The 17,062-nt window shown below is 38.3% G+C and overlaps 1 protein-coding gene across 1 annotated transcript in view; it reads right to left on the bottom strand.

Moving 5' to 3' along the window:
* Positions 1-17,062, bottom strand: part of LMBRD1 (LMBR1 domain containing 1) — a 111,842-nt gene that overhangs the window by 43,548 nt on the left and 51,232 nt on the right. Inside the window, exons 8-9 of the mRNA XM_046640507.1 lie at positions 15,019-15,144; positions 9,803-9,955 (exon numbers count right to left, since the gene is read on the bottom strand). Coding sequence (XP_046496463.1) covers positions 9,803-9,955; positions 15,019-15,144 — 279 coding nt within the window. The remainder of the gene's footprint in view (positions 1-9,802; positions 9,956-15,018; positions 15,145-17,062) is intronic.

Genomic DNA, 17,062 nt, shown 5'->3' with positions numbered 1-17,062 from the left:
TGTGAATCTGACCAGTCTGGGCATCTCACATAAGTGAAATCATACAGTATTGGTCTTTTTGTGACTGCCTTATTTCACCTAACTTTTTGGAGTTTCAGATCAATCTTAGGCCCATCTCAAATCTCCTCTTCTCTCTCCCACGCAATTTTTCCCAGGTCTGTTTAACATAAAGGTTTGTGGTGAGAGCTAGAGAGAAAACCTGCTGAATTTGGGGTGTTTGTTTCTACTTATAGGTACAGTTGATTCTCATTTGCAGATTCTGTATTTGCAAATTCACCTACTCACTAAAATTCATTTATAACCTTAAAATCTATACTTGTGGCGCTTTCGAGGTCATTTGTAGATGTACATAGTGGTGAAAAGCCGGTCCCCTGAAGGGTAAGTTTCCAGGTGAAGATGAATAAGGCAACAACCTGCTTTCTGGCTTCAGCTCTCGACGTGTAAACAGGTCTCCTCTACATAGTTTATTGACTGATACATTCTTTGCATTTTTGTGCTTTTTTCTGGTGATTTTGCTGTTTAAAATAGCCCCTGAGCACAGTGCTGAAGTGCCGCCTGCTGTCCCTGAGAGCAAGCAGGCTGTGATTATTGAGAAGACACACGTGTTAGGTAAGCTTTGTTCAGGCATGAGTTACCCTGCTGTTGGTCGTAAGCTCAATGTTAATGAATCAACAGTATTTATTAAATAAGTTGTTCTTAAACACAAACACACAGAAAACAAGGGTAAGTATTGATCAGTTGCTGATTTCCAAGCCCCAATCCATGCGTTTCTAGGTCCCTAAGCTCCCCTGCTGTACCGACATGAGGATGGGTTAGATCACTTCCAGGTGGGTCGACTCTGCATAAACTCCACCATCCACACCATCAAGCCACTGATAATCCACCAAGCCGCACAGGTACAGGAACTCTAACACCTAAATTAAGAAGCACCTACACCAAAACGTAGCTCTCAATTGAAGAGTGATCAAGTAAAAATTCAGAATGCCATAAAATATTTATAATCCTTCTTTAAATTCAGAAAGTGCCATGCCAGTGTTTGCCTTTAGGCATTTTCACATAGTGTGGCCTAAAACAAAGAAAAACTACACATGCTTTAAACATTACTCTCTGAAGAAAAAAATCTACTACATCTTTAAACAAAATTCATATTCAATTTCAGAGGATTCTAGGATAACTGACATACTAGTAAAGAAAAATTAAAATGTTCCCACAGATCTTCAAAACAACTAAGCACAGTCAGTGTGTGATAAAATTCTATTTCATTGCTTGCTTATCTTACGAAATCTAGTTGTTTTTAGGTTTGCTGATTTGTTGGGAGGTTGGGAGAGAAGTGGGAGAAATAGAAAAACAAATTTTACTAGTTCTTCAATACGGGTCTGATTCAAATAAACTTTTTTTTATAGTATGCATACACTAAGAATGAACAACCTGAAAAGAAAATTAAGAAAAGTCCATTTATATAACATCAAAAAAAATAAAACATTTAGGAGTAAATTTAAACAAGGAGGCAAATGAATTATATGCTGAAAACTACAAAGCACTGCTGAAAGAAACTGAAGAAAACACAAATAAATGGAAAGACCTCTCGTGTTCATGGATAGCAAGACAATATTGTCAAAACGACAGTACCACTGAAAGTGACCTACAGAGTCAAAGTAATCTCTATCAAAATTGAAATGGTGTTTTTTGCAGAAACAGAAAAACCCATCTTACAGGACTCATGTGTCCTGATTTTAAAACTTACTACAAAGCTATAGTAATCAAAACAGTTTGGTACTGGCATAAAGACAGACATATAACCAACGGAATAGACCCTAGAAATGAACCTTTATAGATATGGTCAGATGACTTTTGACAAGGGTGCCAAGAACACTCAATGGGGAAAGGACAGTGTTTTCAACAAATGGTGTTGAATCAGGGCACTCACATGCAAAAGAATGAAGTTGGACCCTTATCCATAAGCATAAACAAAAATTAACTCAAAATAGATCAAACTCCTAAATGTAAGAGTTAAACGTATTAAACTCTTAGAAGAAAACAGGAGAAAATCTTCAGGGCATTGGATTTGGAAATTATTTTTGGATAGGACACCAAAACCACCAGCAACAAAAGACAAAATAGATAAATTGGACTTCAATAAAATTAAAAACTTTTGTACATCAAAGGACATTATTAACAGAGTAAAAAAACCTGACAATGGGAGAAATTATTTGCAAACCATGTACCTAATAAGGGGTTAATATTTAGAATATTAAAAAGTGACATCAGCATCATGGTGGAGTGAGCTCTCCTCTTAAACTCTCCCCTCTAAGATACAACGAAAAGGACATTCATATTCCAACAGAGAGCATTCACACAACACAAAAGACATCTGAGAGACTCACACAGCCATATGTCTGAAGGCAGAGGTGCTGGACCTCCTGGAGGAAGTGGAAGGAGGTAAGGGGATCTCCTCTCCTTCTCCCACTGGCAGTGATGCTGGGTGCAGGATTACGCCTGGCTCTGAGACGAGAGTGGGGAGGGGCAGCCCTCCATGGGAACACTCTTGCTCTATGAGTTCCATCACAGCTCGTGGGAAATCACCACACAGAGGTGACTACGCTATTGTGCAGGTGTCTTCATCAAGCTGGCACCTCAGGAGAGCAGACAGCAAGGGCAGAGCAAGAATGGCCCTGGGATCACAGAGGCAAAAAGAAGTGCCCCTCACCCTGCCCAGTGCTCCAGCTCAGCTGGCTGGCCAGAGCCCCCACAGACAAAAAAGCAACCAAGGGCTGGGAGCAAGTGAGCCGTGGACCGCGGTGAGCTCAGAACACATAGCTCTTGACCCCCACATAGTGCAGCAGGTGGAAGCTGAGACGAAGTACTATCACTATGTGGAGGCACAAATCCATGCTGTTAAACAGTATGAAAAAATATATTAAATTGACAGACCAGAAGGAAAATGACAAGCACCCAGAAATCAATCCTAAAGGCACAGAAATTTATAATCTAAATGATAGAGAATTCAAAATAGCTACCATAAAAAAACTTAATGAGTTACAAGAAAATACAGATAGTTCAATGAAATCAAGAACTTCTTCACAAAAGAGACCGAAACTATAAAGAACCAATTAGAAATGCTGGAGATGAAAAACACAAGGGCTGAGACAAAGGAAAATCTGGACTCCCTGAACAAGAGAGCTGATATTATGGAGGAGCAAATCAGCAGTCTTGAGGACAGAAATACAGAAATGCTTCAGATGGAGGAGAGAGAACTATGAGTATAAAGAAATGAAGAAATTTTCTGAGAAATAGCCAACTCAATTAGGAAATGCAACATAAGGGTTATAGGTATCCCAGAGGCAGAAGAGAAGGAGAATGGAGCAGAAAGCTTGTTCAAAGAGATAATAGCTGAGAACCTCCCAAATCTGGGGAGGGGCTGGAAATACAAGTGAAAGAAGCCAACAGATCTTGTAACTATATCAATGTAAAAAGATCTCCAAGGCATATAGTAGTAAAGCTGGCAAAAATCAATGACAAAGAAAATAATATTAAGGGCAGCAAGGCAGAAGAAAATAACCTACAAAGGAGCCCCTATCAGGTTTTCAGAGGATTTCTCAGCAGAAACCTTACAGGCTAGGAGAGAGTGGGATGATATATTCAAAATTTTGAAAGAAAAAAACTTTCAGCCAAGAATATTCTATCCAGCGAAAATATCCTTCAGATACAATGGGGAAATAAAAACTCTCCTGGGTAACAAAAGCTAAGGAGAGTTCATCACCACAAAACTCCCCCTACGAGAAATGCTCAAGAAGGCCCTCACATCTGAAAACAACAACAACAACAGAAAGGGGTTACAAAGCCTTCAGTAAGGAGACATACAGGTAGACAAAGTCAGAAAATTGCAGCTATCAGAACAGGTTAGCAAAACCTTAATTATAAAAATAAAAATAAAGGGAAGGAAAACCGAAAATAAATATAATCTCATCATTTTAACCACAAACTCACAACACAAGATGGAATAAGATGTGACAATATCTTAGAAGGAGAAGAGGAGAGGGATGGAATGGGCTTAGTCTAAGGAAATAAAAGAGGCTATTAAAAAATAGACTATCTCATCTACAAGATTTTTACAGAATATTAAAAAAAAAACTCTTGCAACTTGACAACAACAAAACATAACTGAAAAACGGGTAAAGGACTCGAATAAACATTTGTCCAAAGAAAATATACAAATGATCAATAATCAAAAGAAAAGATGCTCAACATCACTAATCATTAGGGAAATGCAAATCAAAACCACAGTGAACTATCACTTCACAATCATAAGTCTGGCTATTGTCAAAAGAATGGAAAGTAAGTATTGAGGAAGATGTAGAGAAACTGGAACCCCTGTGCATTACTGGTGAGAATATAAAACGGTGCAGCTGCTGTGAAAAAGTGTGCAGGTTCCTAAAAAGTTAAACACGGAATTGCCATATGATCCAGCAATTCCATACCTAGGTATAAACTCAAAAGAATTGAAAGTAGGGAATCAAACAGATACTTGCACACCAATTATCACAGCAGCACTATTCACATTAGCCAAAAGGTGAAAATCCAAAGTTCCACCAATAGATGGGTGGGTAAACAAAATGCGGTATATACATACAATGGAATATTAATTCAGCCTTAAAAAGGAATGAAATTTTATACATCTACAACATGGATGAACCTTGAAGACATTACGCAAAGTGAAATAAGCCAGACCCAAAATGACAAAGATAGTATAATTCCACTTATATGAGGCAGCTAGAATAGGCAAGTTCAGAGGGACAAGAAGCAGAACAGAGGTTGTGAGGGGATGTGGGGCAGTGTGGGGGAAGGAATGGGGAGTTCCTGGTTAATGGGTATAGTGTCTCTGTTTGGGATGACAAAAACATTCTGGAAATGGATAGTGGTGATGGTTGCACAACATTGTGAATGTACTTAATGACAATGAGTGTACACCTACAAATAGTTAAAACGGTGAATTCTATGTTATGTATATTTTACCACAATAAAAACAAGTCTGAAAAAATATTTGATATAATTATAGACATGAATTTATAGTTTTCTATGTAAATACAAGAGGTATGTCTATAATAAGAGGTGTATATATAGTAAAATCTTGTATATAGTAAAAAGAGGTGTCTATGGAGGTGTACACGTACACACTCAAAACCTAATGGATCTACAGGTTACCTAAGCAGTTAGCTTCACAAGCTCAAAGTATGCCCTTCTCTCAGGAAGAACGTAATCAAGTATTTAATGAACAGACTGTATGCTTAGAAATGTGTTTAGTACTATACATAAATGTTGTTTCAAGGAGCCATTAACTTATTCTAATCAGATGCTTGTTTTTATAAGTGTCTTCAACATAAAACTAACTTTCTCTCCTGAGTTCCATGGTGGTATGTAAGAAGCTGAAAAATCCGATATGCAGAACTACAACAACAGCAGCTGCAATTTTCTAAGCTGTTTATATCAAAAGGCAATGCAGTGCATACATTATTTCATTTAACTCCCATAACAGAAATAAGTATGTAACTCCATTTTAAGGATGAGAAAGTGGAGGTTTTGGGAAGGTGAATTTACAAGAGGTGACAGCTGGTGAGGATCAGAGCAAGGACTCAAAAACCAGATGTGTGTGACAGCAAAGACTCAGAACTGAATGTGAGAGCAAAATTCATGCTCTGAACCCTCAGGATTCTAAAAGGAGATGTGCACGCTCCAGGGAACACACGGCCATCTGAAGTCACGAGATCAGGAGGCATCTCACGGGCATCTACTCCTATGGAAAAAAAACTGTAGAAGTTTGAACTTTTGCATTTGCAAAGTTTTAATATATTTTGTTATAAAACAAACATGGATTATAGCACAGAGGAAAAGGCAATACTACCACAGAATTCTGAGATAGAATATAACAAAGAAATTTCGTATCAGGAGCTTCTCACAGTCTTAAATCACTGCCAGCATACACTGAGCAGTGCAGAGGGGTGAGTGGGCCTGTCTCTACCTTCTTCCACCAGGACTGCTTGGATACTAGTGTTTAAGAAGCACTACGAGCATGTGGCTTCCTATTTCTGAATTATATCAACTGTGGACAAATGCAGAAATGATGAGTAATAAACAATTTTCATATTTCATTTAAGCAAAAAAAGCAGTGCTTATCCCTTTGCATTCATATTAAACCCTTAATTACACAATTATAAGTTTGTACCCCCAGATTTTTCCTTCAGGCATGCCTATTACTAATTATTCCTATTATTCCTTAGGACCAGAAAATGGAAAGACAGGTAAGAATTTAGATCAATACTCAGGAATGACACATTTATATAGCAAAAGGAATAAATGGCAAACTGATTTTACTGGAAGTTTCAGCCAGCACAATAAGAAAGAAAAAGCAATTGGAAACCTTATATTTGAAAGGAAGAAGTAAAACCGTCTTTTAGCAGTTGACACGATCTATAATAAAGTTACTGGAACTAATAATTTAGCCAGGTTGCATGATATAAGATCAATGTCCAAAAACAAATTTCTACATAGTAGCAACAAATAATTGAGAGTTGAAATTAAATGAAATCATTTGTGTTAGTATAAACAAAGAAATACAAATTTATCAAAATATATGCAAGACTTCTTCACTTAACACTACAAAACACTGGAGAAATGTTGAGAAGAAATTTAAGATAACATAAATAAATGGAAAGATATCTTGTTCACGGATTGGAAGATTCAACATTAAGATAGCAATTCTCCCCAAGTTTATCCATAGATTCAAAGTAATCCCAATAGAAATCCCCATGGAATCTCTTGTGGAATTATGACTTGATTCTAAAAGTTATACAGAAATGCAAAGGATCTAGCACAGCCAAAACAATTTCGAAAAAGGCAAACAAAACTGAAGAACTTCCACTACTTGATTTCATGACTGACTTTAAAGCAACAGTAATCAGGTTTTAGCATATGGACATACAGATCGATGGAGCATAAGACAGAGTCCAGAAGTAGACCCACACACATATACGATCAACTGATTTGACAATACTGCCAAAGAAATTCAATGAGCAAAGGATAGTCTTGACAAAAATGGTGCTGAAACAAATAGATACCCATATGGAAAACAAGATAAACGTTGACCATTAAGTCATACCATCCCAGAGAATTACCTTAAAATGGACTGCAAACCTAAATATAAGAGCCAAAACTATAAAACTTCCAGAAGAAAAGATAGGAGAAAATGTCTGGTATAAAAAACAAACATCTGGGGCTGGCCCAGTGGCCTAGTGGTTAAGTTCAGCACACTTCACTTTGGTGGCTCAGGTTTGGTTCCCAGTCACAGATCTATACCACTTGTCGGAGGCCATGCTATGGCAGTGACCCACATACAAAACAGAGGAAGACTGGCACAGATGTTAGCTCACGGTGATTCTTCCTCATCAAAAAAAAAGAAAAGAAACATCTCTTTGAATGACAGTGTAAAGAAAACATACAAGCAAGCCATTGACCAGGAGATAACATTTACAATACATCTATGTGACAAAGTGCTTAATCCAGAATATATAAAGAATTCTTGTAACTCACTCATAAAACAAAAGCCCAGTTTTAAAAATGGCCAAAAGATTTAAACAGGCATTTTAGAGAAGATATACAAATGACCACTAAGAATACAAAAAGATATTCAATATCATTAGTCACCAGGGAAGGCAAATCAAAACCATAATAAGATAGTATCACACGCCCACCAGAATAGCTATCACAAACAGTTATAACATAAGAGCTGACGAGGATGTGAAGCAATTGGAAATTTTATATTGCTGTGGGAATGCACAATGGTACAACCACTTCAGAAAATACTTTGGCAGTTTCTGATAAAGTTAAACATTTACTAAACATTAGACCCAGTACTTCTTCTCCTAGGTATTTACCCAAGAAAAACAAATGGAATGAAAACACCTATCTACACAAAGATTTGTACACAGATATTCCATCAGAATCAGGCATAAGACTCTCAAACTGGAAGCAACTCGAATCTCCACTGACAGGTTAGTGAATAAACAAACTGTGATACAGACACAGATACATTGGAACGCTACTCAGCAATAAAACAGAGAGAACCACTGGAAAAAAATGAACAACATGGATGAATCCAAACAACATTGTGCTGAGCGAGAGACAGACAAAAAAATGTACACTCTAGGATTCCATTCTATGAATCTAGAAAACACATGAAAGTAGACGACAATGACAAAAGGACATTGGTGGTTATCGGGGTCAGAGCTCAAGGGGGCATGGGAGACACAGAGCGGCTTTCTGGGGTGATGTGCATGTCCCACAGCTACATACCTATATTTGGCAAAATCGATCTGCATCCTTAATAAAGTTAATTTAAAAATCCCTCTAGGGGGTCGGCCCCATGGCCAAGTAGTTAAGTTTGCGCGCTCCACTTCGGTGGCCCGGGGTTCACTGGTTTGGATCCTGGGTGGGGACCTAGCACCACTCATCAAGCCATGCTGTGGTGGCAGCACACATAGAAGAACTAGCATCACTTACAACTAGACTATACAACTAGGCACTGGGGCTTTGGGGAGAAGGAAAGAAAAAGAGGAAGATTGGCAACAGACATTAACTCAGGGCCAATCCTCCTCACCAAAAAAAAAAACCCTCTAAGCACATGTTCAGTGATATGAGAGAGAGCATGTCTAAGAAGGCAGCTCATGTTAGAGACCAGGTTTTAAATATTTAGAAGAAGCTACAACAATTGAGAATTAAGATAAGGTTGGGGAGGTTGTCATCACAGCTCTGGGACTATCAAGACAAAGCTCCTAGGGAAGGACGGCAGAGTCTTTAGAAAATGTATGCTAACAGATAACGTTCCCAAGGGATGCCCAGAGCGACCTGCTCGTGCTATTTCTGAAGAACTCTCTCAGAAGAGGAACCTTGGAGTGAGCAGTCAGTGCATGTCCTCATCTCCTTTCTAAATGTAAGAGGAAGACAGAGTAGCACCAGAACTCAACCTGACTCATCTATGATGGGATGCTCCAAAACATTTGTTTTTTTTTTCAATTTAACCAAAAACCGCTTTCTAGCTTCATCTCACCTAACCTTCCTCAAGCCGGTCCAGCCATCACACTTTATGAATTACATTTGGCTTTGCACACTTACATACACAAAGCTCTGGTGTTCAAAACGCCAGACACAGGGTGGGCACACACGGAAGTCTGTGGCCGACAGGTCCAGCTGCTTTTTAGACTCAGGGTCATGTTATGACGACCTTAATTCAATCTAGGTACTTAAGTTTAGGCACCACAGTCCCAAGAATGCAATGCTGGCAAACGATAGTTTCCAAAAAAAGAGAAAGTAATGGTTTTCCATCTTAATACTTTTTTATATACTTTCAGAAAGTATATCATCTAACAATGAAGCAAATTCTGTTACTGTCAGTTAGGGCTCCTGAGTTCTAAGATGGGTCCCAGATCTCCTATTCAGAGAAAAGTACAAACTTGCAGAATATGCTAGCAGCATGCTATATTACTTATCCATATTTCTATTTAAATTTCCCAATGACTCTGTTATAATAGTTGCATTACACATGAGTAAATGAAGCTCAGAGAGGGTACATTCCTTGCCCAAACTACCAAACAACAGGGCTGTGACTCAAAACCAGATTATTTTAACTCCAAAATTCATGCTCTTAAATACCACGCTACAGTGCCTCAAGAGAAGCACTCAATCTCTCTGAAAGGCATTACAGAAACTTGCAAGAAGAGTGACAGCATAATTTCTTAAAACTCCACTTTACCTTCAGGGGACGCAGAGCACCACAAAATTTTGTCCACCAGCTGTTTTCGATGAATTCTAGGTGCCTCTCTCTCTTCCTAAGTGTTCGTAACCTTTCTTCAAATTGTTTTAAGGCACGTTTATCCCTTGCTGGCAAAGGTCGACCATCTTTGCTCTGCAAATAAAAGAACAAAATAAAAGTTGTTTTACCATTAAGGTCTCAATAAAGTACCCATCAGATTTAGCAGATCAGGCAACAAAAACTTTTTTAGATTGGACTCCTTAGGCAAATTTACAAATTGAAAAAAAACTGACAACTTCAATGTGACAATACACATCTCTGAACCAAGGTCAGCATCAAAATGTGGTTGTGTGTAGGGACTGGCTTGGTGGCATACTGGTTGAGTTCACATGCTCTGCTTCGTCAGCCCACGTTTCGCAGGTTTGGATCCCGGGCACGGACTTAGACACCACGCATCAAGTGATGCTGTGGCGGCACTGCACATACAAAATAGAAGAAGACTGGCACAGACGTTACCTAGGGACGATCTTCCCCACACACACACACACAAAAGTGGATGTGTGTATATTTAATACTGAACTTTTCTTGATCCCTCTTTTCTAAATATATGGTAAAGTTATGTGGTTGTTGTTAGTGCCGTCCAGCGGATTCCAACTCCTAGTAACCCTAGACAGAGCAGAGCAGATCCCTGCCTAGTCTTTTTGCGCCATCCTCTCACTGTTTGGCGCTCTACCAGACAATGCTCCACTGCTATTCATAGGGTTTTCATGGCCAAGTTTTTTGGATGTGGGTGGGCAGGTCCTTCTTCCTAGTCTGTCTGTCTGGAAGCTCCACTGAAACCTGTCCACCATAGGGGACCTGTTGGTGTTTGAAATCCCAGTGGCATAGTTCTCAGCATCACAGCAACGCGCAGCCGCCACAGGATGACAACTGACAGATGCGTAATGTGGTTCCTTGATGGGAAAGGAACCACGGCCATGGTGGTGAGAGCACTGAATCTTAACTGCTAGACAACCAGGGCTTTGACGTTACATGGAGAGAGAAATATCTTTTAAAACATCCTTTTTATGGGTTACTTTATACACTTTGTTCAATTTTTCTCCCTCACCTCCAAACTCCTCCTTCTACCCCTTATCTTAATATATTTGGCCCTACCTCTTCTCTCTTTGGTCAAGTGATTGTGTTACAGTGTATCTGAACTGATGCTTCTCAGTCCCCGATTCAAACACCAGCGAGAGATGCAATACGAGGATGCGGTGTGCAGAGGCATTTATAACAATTGCTAACAATCAGCACTTCCTTGTTCTCCAAGTACAACTGCAAATGAGTCCCGTTTTCCTGGGCCAACCTATCTGAGAGGTCACTGCTCTCCATTTTTATGTGATGCTCATTGTAACCACGAGCACACCTTTCTCATGATGTCTCACAGATACACTTCCCTCACTTGAACCGCTGTACCCCTAAGTGTCTCCAAGTGGGTGTAGTAATAAACTACAATAATAAGATAACTGCTAAATACAAAAAAGACGAAATGTAAATTCGTTCATTTTATTGGGAGGAACAAGAAAAATATTTACACAAGACTAGATTTTTAAACTGTACAGACAGTAGCTATTAGAACGTTAATATCCCTATTAAGGTTTAAATAGGTTTTTAGCAGATAAACACAACATACTGCTCTGCCGCACGTCCCAGTGCAGCCTCAACCTGAAACCACACCCACCATGGAGACGATACCCCAATGCGCTTTGGTAAAGAGAGTGACAAGGCTACAGCGACGTCTTCACATGACAGCACTGCCACGCTCTTCTGGAGCCAGCCCCCTCCTCCATACCTTATCCTTTTGCTTCTCAAACTTTATCACGCATAACGATCACCTGAAAAATGTGCTAAACACAGATTCCTTGACTCACTCCAAGAAAATAAGACTTAGTAGGTCTTGAGTGGGGCCTGGAATTTGCACTTCTATCCCATTCCCTGGAGGTGCTGGTGTTTCTGGTCAGAGACCACGTTTTGCACACCCTGGGCTACATTCCATGATCTTCACTCCTCTAAGTCAGTACATCGGGTACTATCAAATTGCATCCCAAAAAGAGAACCTCACAGAAAGGTACTTTCTGAAGGTCAGAGGAGGAAAGCAAACAGTTCTTTCTAGAAGACAGATCCAGGCGACAGTGCTTCAGCTGTGCCGGACGAGAGGGTCAGTGCTATAGGTCTCAACAGTAACAGCTCTCAAAACCGCCATTCTGATATCAAGAGGAGACCAGCAATGACCGAGTTTTATTTCACTGCTGGCTTTCACTATTTCAGGAAAAAAAAGTTTAGTGAACTGATTGAAAGGCCCCCTGAAAACAACCCCAAGCCACCTGCCTATCTGGTGAGTGCTTCAGTGGAGGCAGGATGGATGCCCCTTCCACTCTGCCAGCTGACGAAACCAATATTAGAAGAACTCTGGTCAGAGAAACACACACTAGGACAGATACCCAGCAGTCAACCAACTACCTCATTTGGAAAAAAAAAATGTAGTTATAAAATAAATAAATACACACCCATGTTTAAAAAAAAAAGCAAAATGTGAAAGCTTCCCTTCACACTATCCCCAATGGCCACTCGCCTGTCCTATGGCTGTCACTGTTAAGCAGATCAACATCCCTCTACACATTTCCTACGTATTGACACACATGCATTTATGCAAACATATCTATGGATTTTTGTTGTACATAATAGCTAACATTTCTTGAGCACATTTCTTGTGCCTGAAACTAATCTGTTCTTTTACCTTTATTCTCCTTAAATCTTCAGAATAAAATTTTGAGGTGGGTAATAGTATTATATTCATTTATTAGTTGAGGAAAATAAGGCCCAGAGATATTACATATGCATAATCAATAGAGCCAGAATTTGAACTGAAACAATGTAACTTTATAAGAAATATTCTTCAAGCTATATAAATCTGCCTCATTCCTTTTCATCTTTACACAGCACATGATACCACGGTATCTTATTTTAACAAATATCTTATTTTTGAACATTAGATTGTTTTTCGGGGGCAAGGTGGGCATTAGTAATATGCATGAATATCCTTATTCACCTTGGTGTACACACAATCCAGTAGGATAGACTCCTAGACGGGGACTGTGAGATTAATTACTAAAAGGTAGGGGTTTGTGTGTACAGGTACATGTCACAACATTCAGCTTTCTTTAAAAAGCCATATATTTTATATTCCCACAAACAGTATACCTATCTCCAAATTCTCATCAATACCTAGAAAGGTAAAAGTGTTAAGACTTCTAAAGGATAAAAAAATCCTGAGTTATTCTATTTAGCACATCTCTGATTATGGGAGTGACCAACCACCCGGTTTTAGCACTGAAAGCCCCACGTTCTGGAAGACTGCTCAGGTGCAGGGCAAACTGGGACGCTTGATCAGCACACTTACTATGAAGGAGCTGAAGCATCACTTCACGTTCTCACGAACAGTCTACATTTCCCTTCAGTAAACTGTGAGTCCTTCGTGCGTGATGTCTAGGTATTGCCTGCCCTTTTTTCTTACCGATCTGGAATGCTCTTTATGGATCGCCTGTGTGGCAGATTATTTCCTCCATATTTCTGTCAGGTCTTTAACTTCCTTTTTTGGTGCCCCTTTTTTTGGTACATAAGCTTTGAAACACAAAAATGTGTGTTTAATCTCTTAATTAGTACACGGGTTTGCGTCTTGTTTAGGAAGGACTTCTACACACCAAGATGACATTTCACTTTCACTTTCTCCTTATGTTTTGTAAATTTCACATTTGATTTGAACTCAGGATCTGTTCTGATATATGGTAGAAATGAGGTTTATACAAATTTCATCTTTTGTCTTTTATGGATTGTATTGAATTTCCACCGAAACTTGTGAAAAACTGTCACCTCTACAATTTTGAATCTTCCCAATTAGGAACTGATGGGGTTCTCCATTTATTTCACTCTTCTATTATGTATTTCAGTAAATTTAATGATTTCTACCGGGAAGATTCTGACACTACCTATTATTTTATAACTTGCAGCTCTTGTGAATGAGATCATTTTCTATTACATTCCCCAACTGGATAATGATGTTTCTATGCTTGTAACCAGCCATCCTGATGAACTCTTATTAGTTCTATCAGTTTGCCGGTTGATTCTTTTAGGTTTTCTTGGCAGATGATGTGTGCAAATAATAAAGGTTAATTCCCTTTTTCTCTCCTTTCCCTCCAATGTTTATGCCTATGTTCTTTCTTATCTGACTAGGACTCCATGACTAGGCTACAGAGCGACAACGATACGGACAGCACTGTCCTGCAGCTGACTTGAACGAGAATGTGTCTATTCTTTCACCACTAAGTGTGCGGCTCATTACGGGCTTCAAGGGTTTCTTCTTCTCTTCTACTTTGGTAAGACCTTTTTTTAAAAAGTCATAACTACAAATTGTCTTTTACCAAATAGTCTTTGGCATCTATTAAGACGCTTATAATATTCATTTATTCTCAGTATATTAAACTAATATACTTTCTAATGTATCATCCTTGCATTTCTGGGATAAAACAAATCTGATAAAAATATTCTCTTATTACAGCATAGGTTTTGAATTGCTAATATTTTTATTCTTATTAAAATATTTGCCTCTATTTTCCTAAGAAAGACCAGTATACATACGGTTTTCTTTTTCTGTGCTATTATTGTCTGGTTTCTACATCAGGATTATGCTAGTTTAGTACAATAATTTAGGAAACTTTCCATTTTTTTCTTAAGTCCTATAAATAAGATTACCTGTTACTTGAAGCTGATTGAGGAAGAAAAACTTCTATTGTATTTTTAGAAGTACAATTAACTGACCAGCGGTTACCTGTACTCTAGCTTATTCAACTAGTACACAGAACTTGAACATAAGCGACACAGTAAAACTTGATGTCACACATGGAATCAGCCTTCCTGGGAATCAGAAAGGTCTTCATCTCACCTAAGCAGAACTTTTGCTTCTTAGTTGTTAGAACACTGATAAAAATTCTCAAACTGACAGTGTCCTGCATTTCAGAGACAAATTTTTAAAATACAGACACGGTTCTCAAATGATATGCTGCAAAAAACTTCAAACAATGTTGAAAATATGTGTATGCCAATGTTTAAGTCACACAAGAAAGCAGCTCAGAGACAGTAAGTGTGTGCTTCCCAATCGCCATAAGACACCGGCTCACCTTTGACTTAATCGTTTGAATGTGTTGCTCCACTTCTTCAATGTCTTCAGTGTTTTCCAAACGTTCGTAAGCAGCGCTTCTGGTGCCCTTGATCAGATTTAAAGGTAATGCCGACATGCCATAGGCCTAAAAGAAACAAAATTAAAATGTGTTTTAGTAATACTATTTTAAACATATTGTACCCAATTTTCAGGCAAAAATACCCTCTAAAGTAATTACAAAAAGAGTAGGTAGTTGTGAAGGAGTATAGTCCCTGAAGAACACGGTCTATGGGCGTGAATCACGATTATGCTGTCTCAGTTGTCCTGTTTGTTTCACATCTACGTTTATATAGAGTTATATCTGTAATACTAACTATTCCAAAAATAGATATTATGTAGTCCTCAAAAAGGCAAGTTGCAAAATACTACTTAATCAAAGAAATAAATTATAGTTTCAGGCTAATCAGAGGTTCAGATAATGCAAATTAGTAAAAACAATTTACAGAATTATTTTCTGTGGAAAAAAACAATTTTCCCCAAATACATATAGTAAATCTTCAATAAAATGTAAGTATTTTAATATACACGCTATTTGATTAGCATAGTAATTATCTGCATATAGAGTTTATTTACAAGTTCTAAGTATTTATGATCAATGTTTTTGCTAAATACTTTAAATATTCTCCCACAAGTAATTTTTAACTATTACTCAGCACTAAGAATAAATACATTATTATTTTTATACTATCCATTTCTATTTTAGCCAGTTCTAAATGATGACTTTTTATTTTATTTATTTAACCATGAAAAAACACTTAATGGGGGCCCAGCCTGGTGGTGTAGTGGTTAAGTTCATGTACTCTATTTTGGCAGCCCACAGTTTGTGAGTTTGAATGCTGAGTGTGGACCTACACACAGGCCATGCTGTGGTGGCATCCCACATACAAGGTAGAGGAAGAATGGCACAGATGTTAGCTCAGGGAGAATCTTCCTCACCAAACAAACAAACAAACAAAAACACTTAATGGCAATTGTCGTGTGACCTTTATTCAAATCATTATTGACCTTAAGTCTTTAGAAGCAAAATTGACAACTATCAGCTCCTGGTTGCAGCAACAGGCTCTGAGGCAGATACAACATCACGTTTTTACATAGTTTTCATTTTCCTCCTGAGGGCACAGCCGAACAACTGTACCCAGTCTCCCCTGCAAGCAGGCAGAGCCGTGGACTGAGTTCAGGACAATGACTGTGGGCAGAAGGGACAAATGCTACTTCTCAGGCTTAACCCCGAACTCCAAAACCACCTGGGTGGGCTTGCATGCTTTCTCTAATGTCTCCACTACCTGGCTCTCAACTCCCACCTGGCTCTCAACTCCCAGATGACCTCACATATCTTTAGAGCCAATTTTAACTAATATTTTCACTGAGTCTCCTTTAGACATTGATGAAATATTGACTAAACCACAATTCAAACAGCAAAGCATAAATTCTGATATATCAGGTTTTTTATATCACGGGAGAATATGAACAAAGAACATGACTAAAAGGAAATCACATAAATGAACTAGTTCTATCAGGTTATATCAATTCTACATCATGTTGTATTTAGACAATTAACCAGCTGAAATTATTACCCAATATGCAAATCCTTGTATTTGCTAAAGAAGAAATACTTAAAATCTTGCATTTTAAATATTACTATAAGATAAGTTAATGTTTTCATGATTTTTCTATCATCCGAAGAGAGGGAGATGTGGGGAAGGTTCTGTGTGTATTAGAAGAAAATGTAACCTGAACAGAATTGATGATTTTCTTCTAATTAACTCAATTCTTGTCAAATTTATACTTGTAAAGATCTTGGTAAAATATAAAAAGGCTTAAAATTTATATTTATATTTTTAACATTAAATTTTATATTCTGAAAACACTGCAAATGTAAAGAAAAAAGCCTATGGGAGCCAAAGCATCCCACAGCTCCTGTTTACCATTTCCTTATGGACTCTCCTGCCCCACCATCATGTTGATTTCCTTATGGACTCTCCTGCCCACCATCATGTTGATTT

The sequence above is a fragment of the Equus quagga genome, chromosome 15, assembly GCF_021613505.1.
Source record: "Equus quagga isolate Etosha38 chromosome 15, UCLA_HA_Equagga_1.0, whole genome shotgun sequence".
NCBI classification, from domain to species: domain Eukaryota; kingdom Metazoa; phylum Chordata; class Mammalia; order Perissodactyla; family Equidae; genus Equus; species Equus quagga.
This window is presented reverse-complemented; position numbering and strand designations above follow the sequence as displayed.